The sequence below is a fragment of the Ambystoma mexicanum genome, chromosome 1q, assembly GCF_040938575.1.
Source record: "Ambystoma mexicanum isolate Mex_15411 chromosome 1q, UKY_AmexF1_1, whole genome shotgun sequence".
Classification (NCBI taxonomy): Eukaryota; Metazoa; Chordata; class Amphibia; order Caudata; family Ambystomatidae; genus Ambystoma; species Ambystoma mexicanum.
This window is the reverse complement of record NC_090922.1, coordinates 346,587,027-346,611,360: the sequence shown is the minus strand read 5'-3', so window position 1 is coordinate 346,611,360 and position 24,334 is coordinate 346,587,027. Positions and strand designations below refer to the sequence as shown.

The 24,334-nt window shown below is 46.2% G+C and overlaps 1 protein-coding gene across 2 annotated transcripts in view; it reads right to left on the bottom strand.

Annotated features, from left to right (window-relative positions):
- Window positions 1-13,455: 13,455 nt before the first annotated feature.
- LOC138527990 (SS18-like protein 2) overlaps window positions 13,456-24,334 on the bottom strand; it is a 165,522-nt gene continuing 154,643 nt past the window's right edge. For both annotated transcript variants that reach the window (XM_069639418.1, XM_069639409.1), the window contains one exon: window positions 13,456-13,591. In XM_069639418.1, coding sequence (XP_069495519.1) covers window positions 13,547-13,591 — 45 coding nt within the window. In that variant the 3' untranslated portion in view covers window positions 13,456-13,546. The remainder of the gene's footprint in view (window positions 13,592-24,334) is intronic.

The following is a 24,334-nucleotide window of genomic DNA, read 5'->3' as shown; positions in this document are numbered from 1 at the left end:
ATTTCAGTCTGGCAGTCTTTCCACCCCATACAAATTAGGTGGCAAGTGTCTGAAGTTTTGCAAAAAAGGTTTTTCCAGGCCAAACTGGAATGTTACCAAAACAGTGCAATAGTTTGGGGAGGACTACCATTTTAAGAAGGGCTACTCGGCCATATTGGGAAATAGGGAGCTTAGACCACAGTTGTAGTTTAGTGGTCAGATTCTGCAACAGTTCCCCATGGATTTATGTGTATAGCATATGCTCATCTCCGGATATCACTATTCCCAGGTAGCGGACATGTGCAGGGGACCATTTGAACCCGCTTATAACAGATAGATTTCCGGTACTGGGGGTTAATGGGAACAGTTCAGATTTCGGAACATTCATCTTATACCCAGAATATTCAGAGAATACATGGATGTCAGCCATGATAGGTTCTAAATTTTCTTTCGGGTTACGGAAATTTAACAGGGTGTAACCGGCGTAGAGAGATATTATCTGCAGGGGTCCCGTCATCCTGAGCCCTCTATGCGCATGGTTCTTCCGCACGAATTCGGCAATGGGTTCTATAGTAAGTGCAAACAGAATAGGAGAAAAGGGACATCCCTGTCGGGTACCCTTACCCAGTATAGATGACATGCTGCTTTTAGAGAGAACTCTCGCTCCAGGGTTCGTATAAAGCAAACGGACACACTTAAGAAAGTATTGGCCCAGACCAAACCGCTCCAGCGCCAAGAATAGGTACGACCAGGAGACCGAATCGAAAGCCTTTTTGGCATCTATCGCCGCAATGGCCGCATTTGCCTTCGGGTCAATTTGCGCCATCACACCAAAAAGCAGTCGTAAATTTAAAGCCGTGGACCGAATAGGGATGAAGCCAGCTTGGTCAGGGTGGACCAAGATGGACATGTACGGTAAAAGTCTGGTCGCAAGTATTTTGGCAAACGTTTTTGAGTCCGTATTGATCAGGGAGAGGGGCCTATATGAGGCCATGTCTTGTGCGGGGAGTCGGGGCTTAAGGCGAACAGTAATAACCGCCTTGTGCATAGATTCATGGAGTGTGCTCCGATACATTGCTCCCTCCCAAACCCTCAGCTGCACAGGGGCCAGTTTGTCACGGAACTCCTTGTATAGCTCGGCCCCCAGGCCATCCGAGCCAGGAGCTCTGCCGGACGTTAATGATTTTATCGCAGTGATTTCCTCAAGCGTGATGGGTATATCTGGTGCACTACATGTGTCAGGGGTTAGGGTTGGGAGGTGAAGCTCATGCAAATAATTAGTTATCTCCTCCTTGGATTTAATATTGTGGTTGGAATATAGGGATTTATAAAAGTCGGAAAATGTGGCGTTGATATCTTGCTCCCGGTTCACTATCATCCCATGTGCCGTCTGGATGCTGGCAATGGGGCTATGGCAACTCTCTGCTTTAAGCATACTAGCCAAGAACTTAACAGCTTCATTGCTTTCCCTGTATCTGCAGCACCAGGCTGGGGCGGTCATATACAGGATTTCTCTGTCCGCAAGTTTGTTGAACTTGTGCAATGTTACATGGATATTGGAAAGGGTCTCCTTACTGTGTGTAGTGCTATATTCAATTCCAGGCATATCTAACTTTGCTTCCGCTATACTCCGTTCCCTCCTGACAGTTTTCAGCAGTCCAGTGGACTTTGCCATAATGACACGCCGCACCCACACCTTGAATGTCTCCCATAGGGTGGTGGGATTGTTTACCGACCCCTCATTTAATTAAAAAAACTATTTCAATGAGGAGTGATTCACATACATGGGGATCCCCAAGTATGGTGGGGGCATCCTCCAGCGTTTGGCACGTGGCGCAGTGTCTCGCAGGGTGAGGGATATTGGGGAGTGGTCTGAAAGGGTGCAGGGATGAATCTCACGGCTGGACGTTGCATCTGAGAGGGACAAGCTAATAAGCCAGTAGTCTGTACGCGACTCTTGAGTAAAGTACAGACGAGTAGTAGTAAGTAAACCACTTTTCTTGCGGGTGTAATTCACGCCATATGTCGATTATGGAAGTTTGTTGCATTATCTGTCTTAGGGCAAATGCGGCCTTTGTGGGCACCCGGGGACAACCGAAGAGCAGTCCAAGGGCACATCCAGGATTGTGTTGAAATCCCCCCCCCCCACACCACTAGCGCATCATCGGATGTGACCAGCATGTCCAGTATTGTGCTTTAAAATTCTGGATAATCAATATTGGGTCCGTAGGTATTGACTATCACTATTTGTCGACCCGCCACTTCCCCCCCAGACCAACACATATCTGCCTTGGGTGTCTATTTTACTGTCAAGGTATCGGAAACCCACTTCTGGGTGAATCAATGTGAGCCCTCCTTTAGACTAGGCAGAGTATTTCGTATAGTACCCAAGAGGTCCCCAACGTGAGTGAAAGCTAGTGCTGACATTTCTGATTGCATGCGTCTCCTGTAAAAGAAGGATCTGAGGACTATGCCTAGTCACATAAGCTGCAATTTTCCTGGCTTTGACTGGGTTGTGGAGCACCCAGATATTCCAAGAGAGTAACTTAATCATCAACCCCCTGTCAACCTGCGTCACGATTGTCTTTTATCTTAGTTCTGCTCCCTGTGCACCGATGCGTGCCCGCCCAGTAGGCGGTGTCCGCTGCAACACAACTCTCTGATTTTCAACTTTTAACATCCCCAAAAAATCTTGGCTTAGTGCCAACTGTAACATACCCCACCCCCACCCGCACCATCAACCCCAACATGATGATAAAACCATCTCATTAACTTGTGGAACTTTCCGGAGGTGCGTGCGTTGCGGCCCACAACCATCACAACCGAGCAAGGCTCATCCAGCTGAACAAATATAGGTAGGTGCCACCCAGACACCCACATTCCTTACTGCAAACGTTAAAAGGATATTGTGTTACATTCAATCAGTCGTCAGGGCCTCTCCTGTCAATGACTGACTGTAGGAGATCATTTTGATCTGGGCATCTTCCTTGTGGCGGAAGTGGAATCGTGGCTTCTATATAATCCATGACCGCCGTTGGATGTTCAAAAAAATGTGCACGGCCTCCATGCTGTATCCGTAATTTCGCCGGAAATATCAGTGCATACGCAACCTGCCTCAATTAGAGTTGTTTCTTGACTGGGTCATATGATCTCCTTTGCGCCTGTACTCCTACCGCAAAGTCTGGGTATATGTGTATATTGTCGCCTTCATGGCAGAGAAATCCCATCTCCCTCACCAAACAAGAGAGCTGCAACTATCTCTGTAGTTTAGTAGTTTAATGAAAATGGTGTGAGGGAGCCCCTGGTTTGGGCACCGGGGTCCGTGTACAATGGGCTCTCTCTACCAAAAAGTGTTCCGAAAAGGCGTTGTCACCTAACAAGGTCTTTAGCAGTATCTCCACATGGGACTCCATGGGCCCTTTACAGAAGGATTCCGCTACGCGGATATTGTTGCAGCGTGACCTGGATTCAAAGTCGTCACATTTGCCACATAGTTTGGTAATTTCGCCCTTCAAGAGTGTAATATCACAAGTATTTTGGCCAATCGAGTCCTTGTTGGTGCTGATCCTACTCTCCGCCTTTGCGACCCTTGACTGACATGAAACCGTTTTGTACAGTAGTAAGGAGTTGGTCGTATCTGGTGTTTATCGGTTGATGTCATGGTGGGGACCGCCACAGGCGGCAGCACCTTGACCGGGGTCTGGGTGCTTGTGAAGGAATCCATCGGGCCAGTTTCTTCTTCTTGGCGCCGGCTCCTCTTGTCATCGCCCAGAGAGGAGTTATAGGAGATGCGTTATATGCAGCTAGCGGCCGCCCGAGTGGCCGATATTGTCTGGCAAACATAGTAGGGCTCGGCAGTCCCAGATGGCATGCACCCCTGTAAGGCGGGAGTCTGTGCGTGATCCCGATATAGCTTCGGATAGACTGAAGAGATCTGTATGTTGGGGCACACCGAAGGAGTTTTTGTGTACGTGGCTACACCCTCCACAGGGTCAGTACCTGCGCGTATTCAGTTAGGGGTATTGGGTCAGTGTTTGCTAATCAGCATCGAAAATCGGGGGCTGCGGTGCATTTCACGTGTCCAGGCAACTTCTCGTGCAGGTGTGTACACAGGTCTCAATTGTTCATGGTTTCACTGATTGCACTGTTCTTCATGCAGTTCATAGTATAGAGGGGCTACCAGCCCCTAAGCACCGCTTATTTCTCGCGGGAAAGCAATGCAGTTGGGCGCTGGCGTCTGACACTCGGGCAAGATCTGTCTCCCCCCCCACTTCCCCGTGCTGTGTATCTTAGAGGGGTGTTCTTGGTTCACAGTAGGCCTGGGGTGCATAAGTTGTGTGAAGCTAATACCTTGGGTAATGTCTCAGGTGCCTCATTAGTATAAACAGTAGTATGGTGGCAATCGGAGAGGAGGCACTCGGATAACACTGGCAACAATTGTCACCAAAGAACACTGCAAGGCTGAGCAGGCCCTACACCCAGGGGCAGAGGCCACACGCATAGCAGCCCGTCCTCCGATGAGCACCTCCATGGCTCCAACACACCATATCCACTCGTCCAACACCTTCACATCAAAACCGCACTGTCAGCAGACACATGCGAGGCCAGGGCCATGAAGCAGCCACCATAAGTCAGTACGTGGTGCAGGTCGTGCTTTGCAGAGAGGGGTTGCCAGCTCACTGTATGAAAGGATCCAGGTGATCTTGTACTGATCCGGACAGGCACCAGGTCAGTTGTATCTGGCTCACACCTAGCTCAGAATGCACAGCGCAAGGTTTTACATGACAAAAAAAAAATGACAGTTCAGGGGGCCGTGGGTAAATGGCACTAGTACATCAACTTGCGCATGTCTCCAAGACCGTGAGATATTAGAATAACTAAATGGGTTGTGGTCTCTCACGTAGCCAAAAATGAGAAGAATGCAGGGTATGTTGTTCTGCTTCAGCAAGCAGCCGTTTGTGTGTTATTTCAATTGTGACTTGAGTGTACGTTATGGCCACATTATTGGTAGATAGCAACCGCTTTTCTGTCTAGGCATAGTTATGTGGGTAAACGTCTTGATGCAAGAAGGATTAAATGTTGTGAGCAGTTCGAATTAGGTAGCGTTCTCCCACATAGTTCAGGCAAACAAGGATATGCAATTATAAGATCTATGCCCTCTGTGGAGGTGTCAGCCCAATCGGCTGTTTAATATCAGGTGATACGAATGCACTGTGTTCCCCTATGTATCTTCAGTGGGGATCTAGTAGGCCCCTTATAGTATCACGTGCAAATTGTCCACCGGTTCAATCACTCATCAGAGTGCCACCGTGCGGGCCCGCTGCACCTTCCGAGGTACAGTTCCGCCGCAATACAGACATCCGTGTGAGAGTGCAACTAAATAATGCACAATACAGCCAACAGTTGCCACAGCCTCCGCAACCGTAGGGCCCCTGGGTTGCGGCAATCTAAAGTACCTTATACGGATGTGCCACGGTCAGGGAAAGCAGCTTCGTGCTACGCGATCCATCGAAGGGATGATTGAGCATGCAGCTTCTTTGGGAGGAGCCTCTTCGTTAACCGACGGGCGGATGTCACATCACGGTACGCAGGTTCACCGAGCGTATCCCAGTGTTGGATGTTGTCTCGCTGAGTCAGGTAACCCGCTCCACACCAGGTGAAGGCGGGTTGTCCTCTCGCCCAGCCCCAGCGTGACCGCAGCTAGATCGCCTACGTAGTATAAAATAATCAAGGCCCTCTCAAACAATCAATTGGCTCCAGCACAGCAGCCTCATGCAAAGCAGGAAAGCATGCGCGGCTCCTCCAGGCGTTCACACAGTCTCCGCCCACTTGATGGCCCTTATGCGTTTTACAGCTGGCGGGGTCGAATCATCTCAGCATGGTGCTCCCACCCAGCGCCACGTCTCCGCACTCGCTGAAAACGGCAGATCGAATGCTTGCCCAAGGATTAACCGTTTTCACTCAGGATTTTCACCAGTGGTGCATCCAGACAAATGAGGTCAGATGCACGTTGTGTGGGTACCTCGGGTGGCTCTCAAACAGGATTCATTTTGAAACAGGATCTTCATCAGAGAGGAGCTCATGCTCCAGGTGGCCATCTTGTGTGCGCGCCCGCATAGTCATCTTTTGATAGTGTGAAGCTCACAATTGTCCAGGATTTTTTCATGGCTTTTTCACTTAAAGATTTAGATTTGAGGGTAATACATATTTACCTCCCGCCAAAAATAAGCTCAGCGATGGATAGAGACTTCTTAGACTCTCTTGAACAAGACTTACTGCTAAACTCCAGGGAGCACGTTATTATAGGCGATTTTAACACCAAATTAGGGGGCTCACCAAAGTCAGATGAGGACAGTGGCATCCTGGAGAAAGTATGCGAGACCCTGAGCTGCTTACTTTCTATTCTCAAACCTGATGATCGGGGACGTGCCTTGCAATCTATTTGCAGGGAACACACCCTTATTGAATTAAAGGGAAGGTTTGCGGGTGACCACCTTTCGGGACCCACGTTTGTCAGGGGAGGATGTGCTTCAACCATTGATTACTGTATTGCGGATTGCCATGTGTTTTCTTGGGTAGCTAGTTTTAGGATATTAAATAGGGTACAAAGTGGGCACCTGCCAATTACCAGGCTGATACAGTATGCACACCTTAAATTCTGCCCCTAATCCTCCAGCATCGGGAAATACTACAAGGCGACTGAGACGGCTTAATATGGTAGAATTCAGCAATACTATCCATTCTGTCCTGGCCAGTAGTATTAGAGATCTTATTGGAGCCAAAGTGCCCCATGGTGCTGGAGGAGTACATATGCATGATAAATTCATTAATACTATACACCGTATGCACAGTCTTTTTAACCATCAAACAAGCCTGAACAAAAATAGAGTTAAAGATGCAGAACGGTACGACAGAGTGTAGGTTGATGAAGAGTAAAATCTATACCCTAAATAGGGAAATGACAAAGCAAACATTTTTTGAGTGACTTCAAAAGGGATTACAGGAAATCATTAAAAAAAAAGAAGAAACTAGAACATACCATAAAACAGTGGGATCAATTAGAGCTGGCAGTCAAGACGAATAATATCAAACAGTTCTGGAAGCCGTTGGGCTTTCAAGGACTCCTGTGGAATTGGGACGGAGCTTATACATTTTCTTGCATGCCGACATGGCATCCTCGAGAACGAGTTCTGTTTGGAGCCTGAAAGTAGTAAAGTACAGCGCTTGGGAGATTGCCCTGATCATGGCATCTCTACCCTCGGGTAAAGCAGCAGGACCTGATGGAATCCACTCTGATGTCATTAAGGGCTTTGCAGATTGGTGGGCCCAAACTGCTTTTCAATGCAGTAAGTTCTTCTGGGGTTCTTCCCTGTTCTTGGTCCCAGAGCATTGTAGTCCCCGTATTCAACAAGGGGGACCATGGTGATCCTAACTGTTATAGACCCATCTCACTGCTGGACATCCCGGGCAAGTTATTCACCAAGTGCCTACTATCTAGGGTTGAAGATTGGGCGGATTCCACTGTGATAAATACTGCTTGGTCAGAGTTGAGAAGCTATAGGTGGCCTTGATCGGTTTGAAAAAAGGCTTTGACTCGATCCCGAGACAAAGGCTATGGAGAATGCTAGCCGCTTTATACATTTGGGTTGGACTGCTGAACCTACTGCTACTTTGATATAGGGACAAACCCAGTGCGTGTTTCTTCTGAAGGCCAGTTGTTGAAAACATTCCAAACCAACAAGGGTGTGAAGCAGGGATGCGCCCTGGCCCCAATGTTATTTATTCTCTACCAGTCCAATTTTAATCTAGAAAACGTGGGAACCAGGCTTATTCCCCCCCTCCCCCCCTCTTTGGACTGTGCCACTTTTGGTTCTCTCTTGTATGTGGAAGACACTGCGCTAATCGATCTAACTCCCAGTGGGTTGCAGCAGTCTTCTTTACGCTAAAGAATATTTCTCTTCTCATGGCCTAAAACTGAATAAATCGAAGACCAAAGGTTTGGTCTTCGGTAAGGGTAGAAATTGCCCAATTTGGGCCCTCAACGGTGAAAGATCGAGTTAGTCAAATCATACTGCTACCTCGGATTGCTTTTCACCAAGAACGGGAAATGGTCAGGGTATGTCACAGCTATTGCTGAGATAGCTGCAGCAAGGCTGGACGGCCTGCTCAGATTTTACTATATGTGGTGGCCATATGCTAGACAAATGATTGGGGGTGTTCAAAGCTCACACTTTGATGACCTATGGGAGTGAGATTTGGGGCTATGCTGATTGCACAACTCGAGAAATGATTCAGATTAGAATCTTTAAGAAATGAGTGGGTCTCCCTCACAGCGCCACAAACAGTGCCCTGCATTTAGAACTTAAGATCTCGACAATAAAGATCCAGGCACAAATTAGATTTGTTGGTTATTTTCTAAAAGTTTGTATGTGTAAACCAATCAATCCTAACCTAAAGAAGGTGGTTGGGGAAATCGGGGGATCCCCAGCCATATTACAATACCAATGGTACGAGAGGTGTTAATTACTGACAAAGTGAAATATTCAATACATGGAATGCCCTTTTTCGTACCTATTGCCCAATATTGGGACTACAGTGAGGCAGAAAACAACACAGTGGGACCAAGATAGGATTTTAAGGATAGCACACACTCTATCCTAATTTGTACTTTTCACTGCCCCTCAAGATCCCACACATCAGGGTGGTGAAATATGGTTCATTAGATCTGGGGCTTGTAGGAGGTTGGTACTTATGACTAGGCTGAATCTCTTACCTTTGAAAGATAGGACGTGGTAGGATATAAACGCTACGTCTAGGAATTGCCATTGTAACAGGGGCAGGGTGGAAGACCTGGGTCATTTCTTACTTCATTGTCCGTGTTATTTAGATCTTCACAAACTCTTATTTTAAGGCTAAGAACATTAGATTTTATTGTGATGCAATTTGTCTGATAATGGCCTGTAATGATGAAGAATTTGTGTACCATCTATATAATTATGTTTTCAGAGCGCTCATTAGGAGGCTTCTATTTTACATAGAGTATAATTTATTCTGTTATTTCAATTTCTTGCTTTCAGTATATTTATTGTTTGTTATTAATGGAGAAATCTGATTTTATTAAAATACTTAACTGATATGGCTTGGGCTTCTAGAAACACATCTAGCGGATCAATCTTGTTTCTAGTCTCAGTGCTCTTAATGATTTTAAATGTTTCTTTTTAAGTTCTTTTACTTGGTTCTCACTTTCTAAGTTGCTGCATATTCTTTCTTTTACCTTCCAAAAGGTAAGGCCCACTGTTCTTCCAATCAATTCTCTAATAACAGCTTTACTTGCATGCCAATCAATCCCCAGAACTATGGATCCCAGAAAAGTTTAGCAAAAGTAGTTGGTGAGTACCTCATCAATGTGTTGCTTAATAGTTAGGTCCCTCAAAGATAAGTGATTTAATTGCCATTGTGAGCACTTCGGTGATGGAGGGGACAATTCTAGAAGTGCTAGAGCTACCGGTGTATGAAACAGATTTCTCTTCAATCTCTATTGCGGACCTTTTCTGCACTAGAGAGGATGATGTCAGAAACATATGTAACCTCGAATAACTTGTGAGCTGCAGAGCTGTGTGTATAGTCCTTTCCTCCCAGATGACAGAACCACCATGCTTCTAGACCTAGCTCCCTCAATTATTTTGCTATTAGTGTAAAAGATCTATGGTTTGCTGATGTGACCAGCAAGGGTTAGTCCATGCGTGGTTACAAAACACAATTAAAATCTCCCCCAATGATCAACTCTCCCTCTGCGAAGGAGCTTATTACCAGAATGAGTTGCAGGAAATATTTATCTTCATTTAGTTTGGACCATATAGATTATCTGAGTCACTAAGAATTCAGATAATAACCCCTAAATACCTAAATATCATCCCGCTGGGTCCATTAAAGCGACTTTTAATTTGATCATGTTCCGCAGGAATTTGAAAAGGCAACCCCTTTCGTTTTACTACCTGACTTGGAAAAATACTTGTGAAAGTAGAATTTCATTAGCAACAGATCTTCACTCTGCGATAGTGTTTCCTGAAGGAATCCAATTTCCCATTTCAAGTCCATCATTCTCAGAAGAAACGTCTGCCATTGTTTGGGTGAATTCCATTGTATGGGCAAATTAAAACCTATGGGTGAATTAAGACCTTGGACAATCTTAATCCCAACTCGTACCTCGGCTATCAAGCCAATGATCTAACCCTTCTCCAAGGGGAATTTCTGGTTGGACCAGAGATTTGTGTCAGCTAGTGATTGCAATGACCTCAAACTTTCAGTTAGGAGTAGAGTCCCTGGATTGACTCAGATTTCTAAGGCAAGCTTAGCTATTTAGGCCCCTTCCCTCGGTTCCTCAGGCAGTTGGGTCTAACCCTCTGTTAGTTCATCCTTCTTGTATGTTGCACTCCATTTTCTGGTATTAGGGTATCTTCTGCCGACATTAGGTAGCTGCTTCTTCCTCTTTCGCTATGCTATATTTCTTGCCTTGGATTTCAAATAGAATCCTACAGGGGAACTCCTGCTTGTAAGTGATCTTTATATCCTTATGCTATGCTGCGCCTATATTCAAACATTTCCTTTTTAAACCAGAGGGATTTGTGCCAAGTCTTGATATATTGTTAGTTTCACATCCCTGGAGAGGATTTCCTTCTGTATTCTGGACAATTATTACTTGTTCTTTTTCATGGACATTAATTAACCCTTGTCAAAAGACATCTGGAAGCATTTTATTTTCTGTTGAAAAGATGCACATACTCTGTGTGTTCGGTCTAATATTAGGTTGGCGCTCTCGGGTTCCTGCAAAAAAAATCTTGATCAGCCACATGCATTGGAATTCCACTGATTCTAATATTAAAGTGGCAAGCACGAATGTGTGCATTTTCCTGTCTTTCCAAAAGATGTCCAGTTGCCGTTGTATGCCATCCATTCTTTCCGAAAAGGACTGCTTGCTCATGTACTTGCTTGCATAAAGTGATTTCTACTTCCTCTAAATGATTCTCTGCTTTGTGTTCAATCCCGATGTGGACGCTACTTATTTTCCTGCACTGCCTTGAACTTCCTGCTAAGAGTTGAAGATCAGCGTTAGTTGCTCCGGTGTCTGATGCTTCCTGTTAATTTTGTAGCAAAGTTAGTGAGTGAACCTGAGCACACTTTTTCTGAGTGCCGTCTGTCCTTGCGTTTTCAAGATAGTTTTGATATACGCTAAGCCTGCACCCTTCATTTTTAGTAGATACTGCGGCCATGTGTATTTTGCAGAATGTGATTTTTCGCCATTTTACTTTTATCACCAGGGGTCTGATATAGAAGTTTTACCACACCTTTGATTTATTACCAATGAGTAAACTGGACAATTGTATTCTTTAAGTGAATAAACCAAACCTGTTCTTACTATTGTGGTGCAGTAAGAACTGAGATTAAATTCCCCGGTATAAGTAAACCAGTAGATTTATAGTAGCAATCTGCACTTCGGTGACTTCCCACCCCAAACCACTGAGAAATGTTTAAATCTTTTCCCTTTGTGTTAGATCCGCACTATTCATGTGCCTTCATAACATGCTTCTCCGAAGGGTATTCCGGACAGTTGTTCTTAACAGTTCGACTCCCACAGCAGCTGGTTTTGTGCTCTGTCCAGAAGCTTGATTTGTCAATTGTGTTGAGATATTTCAACATGGGCAGTTTATGGGATGCTTTTTATAGCACCAGAGAGGCATCTGGGGACATTGAGTGGTAGAACTATGGGGCAGGGTGGGTTTCGCTTAATCGTTAAATATGGAGTTTCTGTAAATACATGTATGTTGATAGGTAACCACATTATGCCTTGTTGTTTCTTCCCTCCTACCTCCTTTACTGGTGGTTTGATATGGGAATGAACAGTGCTGTGCTGTTTTGCCTAGTTCTGGGGTGGCTGGAAGAATTGCTGCATGGGTGTTTGGGTATGCTGCAGGATGTTTAAAGGATATTTACTTTAACACTGCCATGTGCCACAAATTAAATATCAACATCCATGCTTTTGGGTTGGGGTGCAGAAAGGTTGTGTGGGGCATCATGCAAGAGTGATGCTGCAAATAAAATAAGTTTATTTTGCACGCTGCCTTTTGAGGGGTGCACACATACTATGCCCGAGTGGTGTAAGGTTTCAAATAATTTGTCTCAGACTAGCACTAGCAACGTGCTAGTCTTGGAAGCAAGACGACGTGGAGCAACACAGGTTTGATTCCTGGGTCCGCACTTAGAAACCTCTGGGTATTAAGCGCATTATAAATTACAATTGACTGGTGCAGTTTAGGCATGTGACATGCAGACTTGTGGGCCTATTGTGTTATGTTTTGGTATGCATCACAAACAAAATATTATTACACATGCTCTTTGGGGGGGCATGCGTGGTAACATGCATTAGTGACATGGCAGATGAAGGTTTATTCCACATGCTTTCTCTAGAGGCAAATTGGTGGTTTGGGACGTTTGTGTGTTCTTTGATTTGCTTTGTAACCCTGACATGGTTTTCAAATTGCACACTTGAAAACCCAACTTAGTTACATGATGTGTCTTTAGAGGGGGTATGACTAGAACTGGCATTGAGGATTCCCTTGCGCTAGCTTACAAGTGCTTCTGTGTTTTTTATGAATTTTTTTATGTGCATTAAAATAACTCTACTCATTCGATTTGATTATTAAATGGTACAAGCATGAATCACAGTGAAGAGCAATACACAGAAGAAATAGTCCGATATACCGGTTTGCTTTATTTTATAGTTTAATGAGCAGGCCTAGCATGAGAGCAGCAGAGCACTGTACAGGCTGTGTGGGTGGCTAGCATTTGGGCTAGCATCTTTTAACAGTAGCGCGCTACTGTGAGTTGCAGTCTTTGCGTCCATTGGGATTAGTCCTTGGTGGGGCGTTCTTGAAAAGGCCACGTTTTGAGAGATTTGCAAAATTGGAGAATTGTAGCATTCAATAGATTCAGAAACACCTCGTGGTCTGATGTAAACCAGATTTAGATCAAAGCATTAATTACGAAATAACCCCTGGCATGGCTACTCATCACCTTCTATGGTGCGGCTTGTCATATCAAAGTGGGCACTGGGAGTTAAGTAAAACTTCAGCCTTCATGGAATAAATTCCGCAGCCTTTCTCACAGAGTTAGGAAAGCAGGTAAGGGCTTCTTAAACTGGAAGGAGATAAATTGTGTGTTGCAACATCTTCAACTGAGAAAAAAGTACAGCACTTGGACAGTTTGCATTACCGCTTTAATGTACATTCCAATAGCAAATCTAGGCCATTGATGTGCCTTTCAATTGTATACCTTCCGATGTAGATGTTTGATTGAATAATACAGCTTACGTTCGCGGAAACTGCTTTGGGATTAAAAGATGTGTTGCTATTTAGGCGTGTAATCGACCCAACCTACATAAAAATAAAAAAGTACAATAATGAACACAGGAAACCTCAGTGTGAGAAAGAAAACATTTTAATGTCATTTAAAAATATCTGGCAGCAATGTTTCCCAAGCAACTTTAAGGATGCTTCGAGGCAAAGTATTTTCATGTGAGCTCTGTTCTTAGACATCCAGAGAGAATTTCAAGAATCTGCAAGAGAAGACAAACAATTTATAAATCAGGGCAACCACCCACTTCCAAGACCTATAAAGTCAACGATTTTGTTATAGTACAGGCAATGGTAAAATGTGCTGTGGTCGCTGGTTTTCTTTTATAACCATTTAACTTTAATGTTGCCATAAAAAAGAAAGCACAACAAATGAAATACAAATGACAATACACACTTAATAGATTTTCAAATCACAAATCAAGGGCCACATAGGACGAGAAGTTGAATTAGGACAATAGGAGTAAAGGGCATATTTACGAGAAGGAAAGAATTACAATGTTACTTAAAGGTGCATTGGCTAGGTGCTCGAATTGGAGATTGTCATTCCCAACAAAGCTGCCGTGCATCTCGGTTGTATTACTTCTCCCACGATTGCGATTGTCGTGTCTAACACTCGGTTCCAGAATGGGGCTACTTCAGGGCATTCCCATGCCAAGTGTATGAAGCTCGCTGATAGAGTTCCACATCTCTTGCATTCGGCCTGGGTGTCGGGATGGTGTTTATTAGCTTTTTCAGGTGTATAATAGGTTTGATGGAGGAAATTAAAATGGATAAGTTTGAGCCGGGAGTTAAGTGCAATTTTCTGGGTCTGATTCAGAAATGTAGCCCCAATCAACCTCTGATATACTTGCATTTAGCGCTTGTTCCCATCTTGTTTTCACTCCAATGTTGACGGGGGGTGTTCCGGTGGTCAGTGCTTTGTAAATTTGCGACACTATCCTGCCTTCCCCCTGTGCTTGAATGACATCATGCAGTAACTGCCAGGTCGGTGGCTGGCTCGGGAAACCAGGCAGGTGGGTCTGCATAGTGTATCGAGTTCGGAAGTAGAGGAACACGTCCAGTGCTGTGTTGCCCCCTTTCTGTTTGGCTTGGTCAGGGGTCAGGAAGCCCTTCTCTGTGAATAGGTCTCCTAGGGATTGTATGTGTAGCTTGTCGACCCACTGGTGAAACACTTTCTCTGATGTTAGGGGGATTCCAGGAATAAACTTGACCGGCAAGAGGGGAGAGTACCTTATCTGCACCCCCAGTTTATTTGCTAGCGACTTCCAGACCTTGTATGTTGTGAGCATCACGTTCATTGTGCGGTTGGTAACGGGAAGTTGGCTGAAAACCACAGCAGTCAGGAAGTTGGGAGTTGCCAAGGCCCTCTCGACCTGTACATGAGGGCGAATCGTTTGCGTTGCATACCAGTGGCTGAGGTACTGTGCTTGAGCTGCCCAGAAATATTTTTCCATGTCGGGGAGGGCTAGACCACCGTTGGACACTGGAAGCGTCAGTATTGTGTACGCCACTCTGGCTGGTCTGCCAGCCCAGAGTAGATCCAGAACCAAGCTTTTCAGCCTTTTCAAGAAGGATTGTGGTAGTAGCAGCGGGATATTGTTGAAGAGATACAGTAATTTTGGCAACATTACCATTTTGACTAAGGAGGTTCTGCCCCAGAGTGTCAGTGGGAGCGTCTTCCAGCGCGTGACCTTGTCCTGTAGGGACTTAAACACCTCCTCATAGTTTTCCCGGAATACCTCTTGTGGGTCCAGTGAGAGCTGGATTCCAAGATAGCGGACCCCAGAGGTTCTCCACTTGAGTCCGAAGCCGTCGGCGAATTGTTTCGTGTCTCGGGTCAATGGGAAGACGACTGATTTTGAGCGATTGGTTTTCAATCCGGAGGCTGCCCCGAATCTGATGACTTCCCGCATGACCGGGTTCAGATTGACTTCTGGGTCCCTTATGAATAGTGCCACGTCGCCGGCGTATAAGGATACGATGAGTTTGTGTGGGCCGATGGTGAGTCCCATGTGTTGGCGTAGTTCCCGCAGGTTGGAGGCCAGTGGCTCCATTACTAGAGCGATTATTAGTGCTGACAGGGGGCATCCTTGTCTCGTACCACGCTGCAGGTTTATTGATGCTGATTTTGCCTTGCCCACTATGATATTAGCTTGTGGATTGGTGTACAGGAGAGAGACAAGTTAGATAAAACGGGCCCCCAGCCCCATTCTGGTGAGAACCATGAACATGAACGGCCACTCCACTGAGTCAAATGCTTTTTCTGCATCAAGCAGGACCGCGATTGCCTGGTCTGTAGGGTCTAAAGCCTCGATGATTCCAAACATTCTCCGGATGCCGAAGGTCGTATTGCGGCCAGGTATGAAACCTGCCTGGTCTGCTAGCACCAGGGCAGGCATCAGGGGCATCAATCTATTCGCCAGGATCTTAGCAAGAATTTTATTGTCCAGATTGAGCAGGGAGATCGGGCGATACGAGGCGCATTCGTCTGGTGGTTTTCCTGATTTGTGTAAAAGAATGACATTGGCCTCGCGAGAGGAGTGAGGGAGGGTCCCAAGTTCTAGAGCTTCGTCGTACACCGCTGCCAGCAACGGAGCCAGAGGTTCTGCAAAGGCCTTATAAAATTCTCCCGTTAGGCCGTCAGGGCCTGGTGCTTTGGAGGGTGGTAGGGTCTTTATGGCTGCTTTAATCTCTTCCTGTGAGATTAGTTCGTTCAGAGGTTCATGCAGTTGATGTTTGACCCAGTAGAGTTCTGTGTCTTCCAAATATTCCAGGGAGAGGTGCGAGTCTTTCGGTAGCTTGGCACTGTAAAGATCTTGGTAGAATAGACTGAATTCCTCCGCTATCTTTTCGTCAGTGTGGACCTCTTCCCCCTTGCCTAGTTCTGATCCTTTCGATTAGGGACTGTTTATTGTCGGCTTTAATTAGATTTGCCAGCAAGGCTCCTGGTTTCTGGCCCTCGCCGTATGGGCGGATTTGGCTGGTACGGTGTACAAATTTAACACCACGTTCCGCTACGTCGTTGAATTTCTGCAATTCCGTCTTCAACGCCGCTGCAGATTCTGGGTTGTCTTTGTTCGCGTTCTGAGTTTTGAGCTGTTTTAATTTTATTTTCACTGTTTGCAAGCTCGCCCCTAATGAGCTTGAGAATGCCATTTTCTTTGGCGAGGCAGACTCCTCTGATAAAACATTTAAAGGATTCCCAAATTATGCTTGCAGAGGGGACCGAACCCAGGTTGGCTTCTAAGAACACGTCAATCTCCTCTCTTAATTCGGAGGCAAAGACTTTGTCCCGCAGTGATCCCTGTTTGAAGCGCCAACGTTGTAGCGGCGGAGTGAGGTTAGCTGGCTTGAGCTGAAGGAAGATTGGCGAGTGGTCCGAGAGTGTTCTCAGATGGATGTGGCACCGGCCACACGCCAGGGGGCCGTTTGTTGAGGTAAAAAAGTAGTCGATTCGGGAGCTTGTGTTATGGACTGTAGAATGAAAGGTGTACTCGCGCCTTTCCCCATTGGAGACTCTCCAAGTGTCCTGTAAATCAAACGCTTTGCAGACTTATTTTATGTGGAGACCAGCTTTGGAGGTTGGTTGTTGTACGGCCGATGATCTCTCTCTCGTAGGGTCCATAACCGTGTTCATGTCGCCGCCCCAGACAACCGTAGCCGGGCCGAGCCGGAGAGCTGCGTCAACACTCAGCCGAAGTTGTCAGGGCCATCCACATTCGGAGCATATGAATTGACAAAAGTCACTTTCTGACCTGCGACGATGCCACTCACCAGTAATGCTCTGCCTTCCTCGTCTTTAGCTGTGTGCAGTAGCCGGAAACTGGGACGCCCGTGTATGAGGATCGCGACTCCTCTCGAGTACGTGGAGTAGGATGAAAAGTATCTGTGGCAGCCCCAGCTTTTGGCCCACTGGTGGTCTCTCCCCGGAGTAAAGTGCGTCTCTTGAATTAGGGCCACGTCTACATCGTGACGTCTGAGATAGTGCAGAATTTTTCTGGATTTAGCCGGGGTGTTACCGCCTCTTATATTCCATGTTAAAACATTGAACGGGGCAACTTTGCTTTTATTTCGGACCACATTTCTGATTCAGCGGGCGGCCGTGGTCTGGATGAACCAGAGCTGCTGACTGGGTCTGTATGTGGGGGATGGGAGTCTCGATGCGATGTGTATGGTGGCGAGTAGGGAGCAGGCGGCGAGCGGGACATTCGGGATCTGGTGGCGTTGAACTTTCCCATTAACTTTGTAATATTCAAACTTCGGGCAATCCCAAACAGGCCCAAGACGTAACACTCCCGAGGGTGGGCAACCCTGAACATGCTCACCGGGAGGTTCCGACTTTCCCAACCCCAAACCAAAAAGGCCCTTGGAGTCGCCATGCCGAGACGTGAGGTCCACCCCTCGTCGGACAGACTCAACTCAGGCTAACAGTAACTTAACCGTAGCTGTGCTGGGGGCACCTGGGGTCTCCCAAGTGTCCCAGCCCCGACTTGTGCTGCTGTAAATGATCTGGCTCACTCCGTGCTGCTGTGCCAGGGTCTTGTGTCCAGCCATGTTAAACCGTTTAAGGAGGGTTCCTGGGGATTCTGTCTCTTTGCGGTCTGGGGCGAGCCTGATTCTGATCCGGGAGACCAAGACGGTCCAAGAACAAATTTGCTTCATCTGGGGTTTGGAAAAATTGGACCTTTCCCTCGTGTTGGACTCTTCGTGCTGGATAAAGTATGGAATACGGCAGTTGGTTGTTGCGGAGTCTCTGTTTGACGCTAGCAAAAGTTTCCTTTGTGACTGTACTGCAGGGGAGAAATCAGGATAAAAATGGATTGTGTCTCAGTCGTGGCTCAGTTCGCCTTTTTCTCTGGCGAGGCGGAGCAAGGAGTCGCGGTCTCTGTAGTTCAGCAGTCTCGCTATTATGGGCCTAGGGGGAGCTCCTGGAGCAGGTCTTGTCGCAGGAATCCTGTGGGCTCTCTCGATTATGAATAGGTGGGATAGGGCCTCACGGCCGAATAGAGTGGTGCATAAGGCTTCTACGAAGTCTTCCATTTTCTCCTGCGTTTGATGTTCTCTCACACCGACTATCCGTAGATTATTCCTCCTCGACCGACCTTCGAGGTCCTCGCACTTGGCGACGGTTAGTTTCATTTGCGATTCCAGCTGCGAAACTCTATTAGTTAGAGTAGCCGAACTGTCATCGAGATTTGACACCCTCTGCTCCATCTCGTTTAGGCGTTTGGCCTGGGAGTCCATACGGTGCTGCATGAGATCAACTTTGGACGCGAGACCGTCCATTTTGTTACTCAGGCTGCCAATGCCTGCTTTTAAGTCAAGAAGGATTTCTTTGATTTCAAAGGGGTTCTCAGCCACTTCGTCCTGGTGAGAGCGTTCGGACGATGAAGCTTGGTCTTCTGGGTGGTGAGGGGCTCTGGGGGTCGGGCCACTCTCAAAGTTTGGCTTCCTCTGAGATTTATCGTTTTTCCCCATCGTGGCTGTGAGAATTGAAGCGTCGAAAATGGGTTGCAGGTGGTCTAGTTGTGCTTCAAACCCCCTCGGGACCCACCCCCGGACTGGGGTGGCCGCGGCCGGTTGTATAGGGTGCTTGATCCGAAACGCGGGGCGGGGGCGGTTTTCGTCGTGCGCCGTGCTCCCCACTGTTAGCGCAGCCCCCTTGGTGGGTTTCAGTGGAAGACCGGCGTAGGAAGGATGTTACCCGCTATGTGAGCTTCTTAGTGGCAGGGGTTGACTGTTGAGGAGCTTCGTTGGCACGTGTCAAAGATGTATACAGAGGGTTTCTGCCAGCTATTACTAATTCAGGAGGTGAAGTGTTAGTCAATTCCTTGTGCCCCTGTTTTGTAGTACAGGGCCGGGTGTTGGTCTGCGGCAGGGAGGATGCTCTTCCCAATGTGGCGGGGTTCAGGACGTCCAAGTGGACGGGGCCCCCTGGTGCTCCGCGTGTGCGGCTACTGCACCAGTCCTGGCCTAGCGGGTTGCAGGAGTGAGTGGTTTGCCGGGGGGCGCTGTGCTGCTCACTTGCTCCTGCCACTGCGGGTAAGGCCGCCGCCGAGTCCCGAAGGCAGAGGGGGGGGGGTGGGAGGGAGGGAGAACCAACACCGCCTGGGGAACAGCGCCGTCTCCCCACCACTCCTTACCTCCCGGCACCCCCGGAACGACCCCTTCGGATGCCTTCAGGGGAGCCTCCCGCTCACCTGCTGCGTTGCTGCAGCTCCGCGATCGCTCGCCGCCTCCGAGTGGGTGTGGGGATTCTTGCTGGGCCGCTGGCTGTCGTCCGGGGTCTGTCGCTCCACGGCCCTCGGCTAGGAAGCCGGATGCCGGAGCCGCAGGAGCAGATTCAGGGAGTGGGGGAGGCCTTGGCTTCTTACGGCCATCTCCTCCACTCTGGCGATGGCTCCAGGCGGGGGGAGGGAGGTGGTCAGGATCTCCCGCCGGCCCTCTGCTGTTCGGCGAGCACTCCCCAGACCGCTGCCGTCTCTTTGCCAGGATACTGGGTCCCCGTCTCGTGGGTGGCACGGGGGGCGTGTCGGGCTCCGCAGTGATGGAGCCCAGCTCTTGATGCGCAGGGCTGAGTGGCCGACACCGCGAGTCTCGGCAGCCGGGCCTCCCGGGCTGAATCTCGGGCTGGGAGCTCCGATTTTACACAAAACTACGGGATGGCATAGCTTGGGACATCAGCAGTTCATGCACAGGCAGACTGGGGCACAGTAACGCCAGGATCTGCAGGATTTTCCAGGATTGATGCAGGGCTACGAGGGAGCGCTGACCTAAGCGGCCATCTTGGATGGCCCTTTAGCGCCCTCTCTGAATACCTTTGTTATTAAAGTGTGCAATGAACTTTCTATGGAACTAAAATAGCGAAAACAAAAAGGTAATGGTGTTTGGTCGCAAACATAGCAAGAAAATAAAAGTAAGGATTTTAAACGATGACCATATTTTAGAGCAGGTGTGTTTTTACGATAATTTAGGGGTTAGGTTTGCAGAAGATCTATCATGGTCTGGTCATTGCACTAAGGCTGGGACGACCTTAGAAAAGTACAGTAGTGAAATACGCCGTTTTTTCAGTACACATGGGAGAGGGCCAATTTCCCCCGCATTAAAACTGTATAAAGCCGAGGGGTGGGCATGAACACTAGATGGAGAGGCGTTGTGGGGTCATTGCACGTGCACTGAAATCAAGGTGGTCGATAACCAGTTCCTGAGGTCTTTACTCATGTTACCAAAAGGGAGCCCCAATGGCCTGTTTGTGCTTGGAATGCAATCTTAGGTCCTTGTGTGAAGTAGCAGTTAGCAAGCCAGTTAGCAAGCCACTGCTATTTTGGACCAGATTGTGGTGTATGCCTGAACGGCAAACGATTATTAATTTACGGAATGTGCCTGGGTCGAGTTCACTCCCATGGCTCAAACACATCCATATAGGGCTAGCGGATTTGTCAACGTCAACCTTTTGGTCCAGTTTAGAGGGGCTACCAGTTGGCTCAGAAAATGCACTTTATTTATTGTTAAAGCAGACCGATGACCTTGAGTCCTATCTAGACTGTGCGACCGTTGTGTATGCACAAGCTTTGTTTTTCCAACTCCGCACTAACACTTTTAAGGTGGCTACCTTTACTGAAAAATGGACCAGTTCCCTAGATATGCAATGTAAAGTTTGTGGTAACCCAGAGGAAACGCTAAAACATTTCTTACTTATCTGAAGTGGTTACAAGGGTCTAAGGAGGCACTATTTGGCCCCCTCTTTAGACTAGAGTATTGTGCATATGGAAGAGGCCTTAGTATATTGTAAAAGTACCACCGGCGTGAATGAAGTTTATTATGTTGCAAAATGTCTCTCTAAGGCCTGGCTAAGAAGAGCGAAATTGGCATATTAAGGGCGTGTAGCTAATTTTTGACGGCTTGTTTTTATCCATCCACTGATATTAATATTCTATTTTTATTTTCATGTTTTATCTTTGAATCAAAGGTATGTAGTGATGATTGGTATCCGTTATTCAAGAATTGTATTTTAAGATGCTATATATGTATTGATGCCTTTATGGTACTTACTGCCGAATAAAGCTTGTTTGAACACAATCATTTTGAAGCAAGGGGATTATTTTCTCATATGGGCATCCCGTTAATTCATTTTGGGGTTTATGCTAGTTATGTAGATTTTTAAAGAAAGTCACTTTGTATTATCAACAAAAATCCTATTCCTGTAATACAGTCTAAAAACCGGATGGCAGTTAGCGACTTCAGCACACAGTTTGGCTTTCAGAAGAAGCACACGGGTTTTTCTAGCAGCCCAGCTAGCAGTGCACAGACAATTCTAGGGCGTATTAGACAATGGGCCTCATTACAAGTATGGCAGAGCGGGGATAAAATTAGTGGTAACGGAATTACCGCCAATGTACCCACTCCGCCATACTACGAGTATGGCCCTGCAGTGGAGAATTTACCTCCAGCATCGTGCTGGAGAGGAATCCTCTCATAAGAAAAATAGGCAACATTGGCAGAATTACTGCTACAGTAATTCTGTCAAAAAAGCCCCGTAGAGAGATGTGGACTCAAAAATAGTGATTTATACAGCCACTTGTAATAAGTGGCAGGAAAGGTAATTCAGTTTGGCAGTATTCTGGCGGATTTACTGCCAGAATACCACCCAACTCGTAACGAGGCCCAATATTTCTAAAATAAGATCTGGGTCAATGCTAAGTTTGTGTAGTTGAAACTGGGACAGTTTTACAATTTGGCTTGGTCTTCCTTTGCACTTTAGAGCTTACTCACCACTTCTCTGAACATAGACCGCTCACTGTTGAGGCTCTCTGTTTTTAACTTCAAACCCTGTGGCAATAATGTTCTACAATCAAAATTGATGTACACTTTATAAGGAATGTGCTTTATAGAAAGCCCTTGGTGAAAGTCACCTTGCATACATCTTACATTTACTATTGAAAAATAAAACAAGCCCATACTTTTTAGGGAATAGTGGGTCTCTGGCAGATTTTGGTAGAATACTTATCATTGGCTCCAGAAAGGTTTCTTCAACCCTACCTGGGTTGATTGATTATACAGTCAAGTGATCTGGGATCCTGACTGGTATGTCAGCTTTGCTCTGATGTCAATTGGGGTGCATGGCATCCAAACAAGAGGATATTTACCTGAGAAAAGACGTTTGATAGCGGTAGTAATTTCATTTGGGATTATGCGGTTATACATATTGGGAGAAGGTGTAACAGAGTGACATAATTAGTATCATTCAATTACCTTATTTCACTTTCTACTGAATTAATGTTCTGGAGTGTAGAGTACATTTTTATGAAGCTGAGAAAACATTTGTTGATCATCACCTTACATTTAAAATAGCACCATTAAGTAAAAATACAGTTGCAAGAAGCCATAGGTCAATAATTATTACTGAACAATCGATTGAGACTGGACTAAAGTGCATAGTTTAAAGTGCAAGTGTGAACAAACTAGTAATTCATGTCCGGACACAAATATAGAAAGCAACATATATAAAAGGAAGTGGCATCATCACTTTTAACCATTTCAAAACAGCAGATACAATCGGAGGTAAAAAGAGGGACAGCTGCAAAAAAAAGAGTTCAGAGTTTAGTAAACTAGTATAACTGCTACAAGTAAGCCAACCCCCCGTTGGAAAGTATGCATTGTTAAATAAAATGCAAATATACAAGTTGATAATATCAACCTTTTACTGAAGGCGGAATTCGGTCTATACAGCATTGTACAATGTGCAAACATACAAGTTGGCCATTCTGACTTCAATATTTACCAAACGGTAAACTATGCAAGCCAGGTTCCATCTTCTGGTTAAACTAGTATAATCTGCTAACACCCAACATATTGCCAGTTCTCCGCCTGTCCCAAAGGTAAAAATCTACATGCAACAAATCTGCCTTAGGCTCCTTGCATCTAGGGTAGCTGTAACAGAGATAGGGACAAAGAGAAGCCAATTGAAGGGGTGTATAATAATAATAATATGAAATGGGGAGTGTATAATAATTTACCTGGGAGATAATCTTGAGGACACACCTCAGGCGATCCACCCCATCTCTTACTACAATTACCTGAAAAAGCATCTTTACTGCGAGAATCATGGGTATGGATCCAAGTGATATTTAAAGTCTACAGTATAAGGATATCTGGCTTTTCTGAAGAACAAAATTCTCAAATCCATATCTGGAATTAGGATGTGTGTGCAAAGGTTGCACGCATTTCACAAAAATCACTAATCTGCAATATTTGTAGAGGCTGGATTGGGGAAGACCAAATTCCTCTTCGCTTCTCGCATGTTTTTAAAGTCTTTCCTACAAATAGCTGCCACATCTGCATGAAGGTCAATTAAGACCAAGAACTATCCATTTCACCATCGAATACCATAGGTAGTCCATTATTTATCGAGCGTAGATTAGTACACTGATAATACGAAGCTTCTTTCTAATTTCAACCTATTACGGAGTATGTCGACATATGGTCATCAGACCAACTTTTTTAAAAAATGCGGTATCCAAATGAGATGTCACTTCTCATGTGGAGCCACAGGGGTAATTGTTAAGCAAATTAAAGAACAACCATATACAAGTAATCCGGCCAGCCCAGGAATCTGCCTGAAATCTGATGTAATCGGCAAGCTATTCGCCTCCTTTTTACAGCTGAAGATATCAAAATGGGCTGAAGACGCTCGTATTCTCGATTGTAGACAAACAGGCTTCACTAAAGGTGTAGTGGTGGAAGTGAACCTAATGATTCTAAATCTGTTAAAGTTTGAAGCCATTAAAGGAGGCAAAAATCTGTTTCTTGCTTTTACTGACCTGTGTCAGGTGTTTGACAGCGTGAACAGAGCTATTCTGTGGAAGAAACTTGTGGAATGGAAATGCCCGGCAGAGCTTCTGCAGCCAATTACAGCTTAGTACTCCGATACGTCCATAAGAATC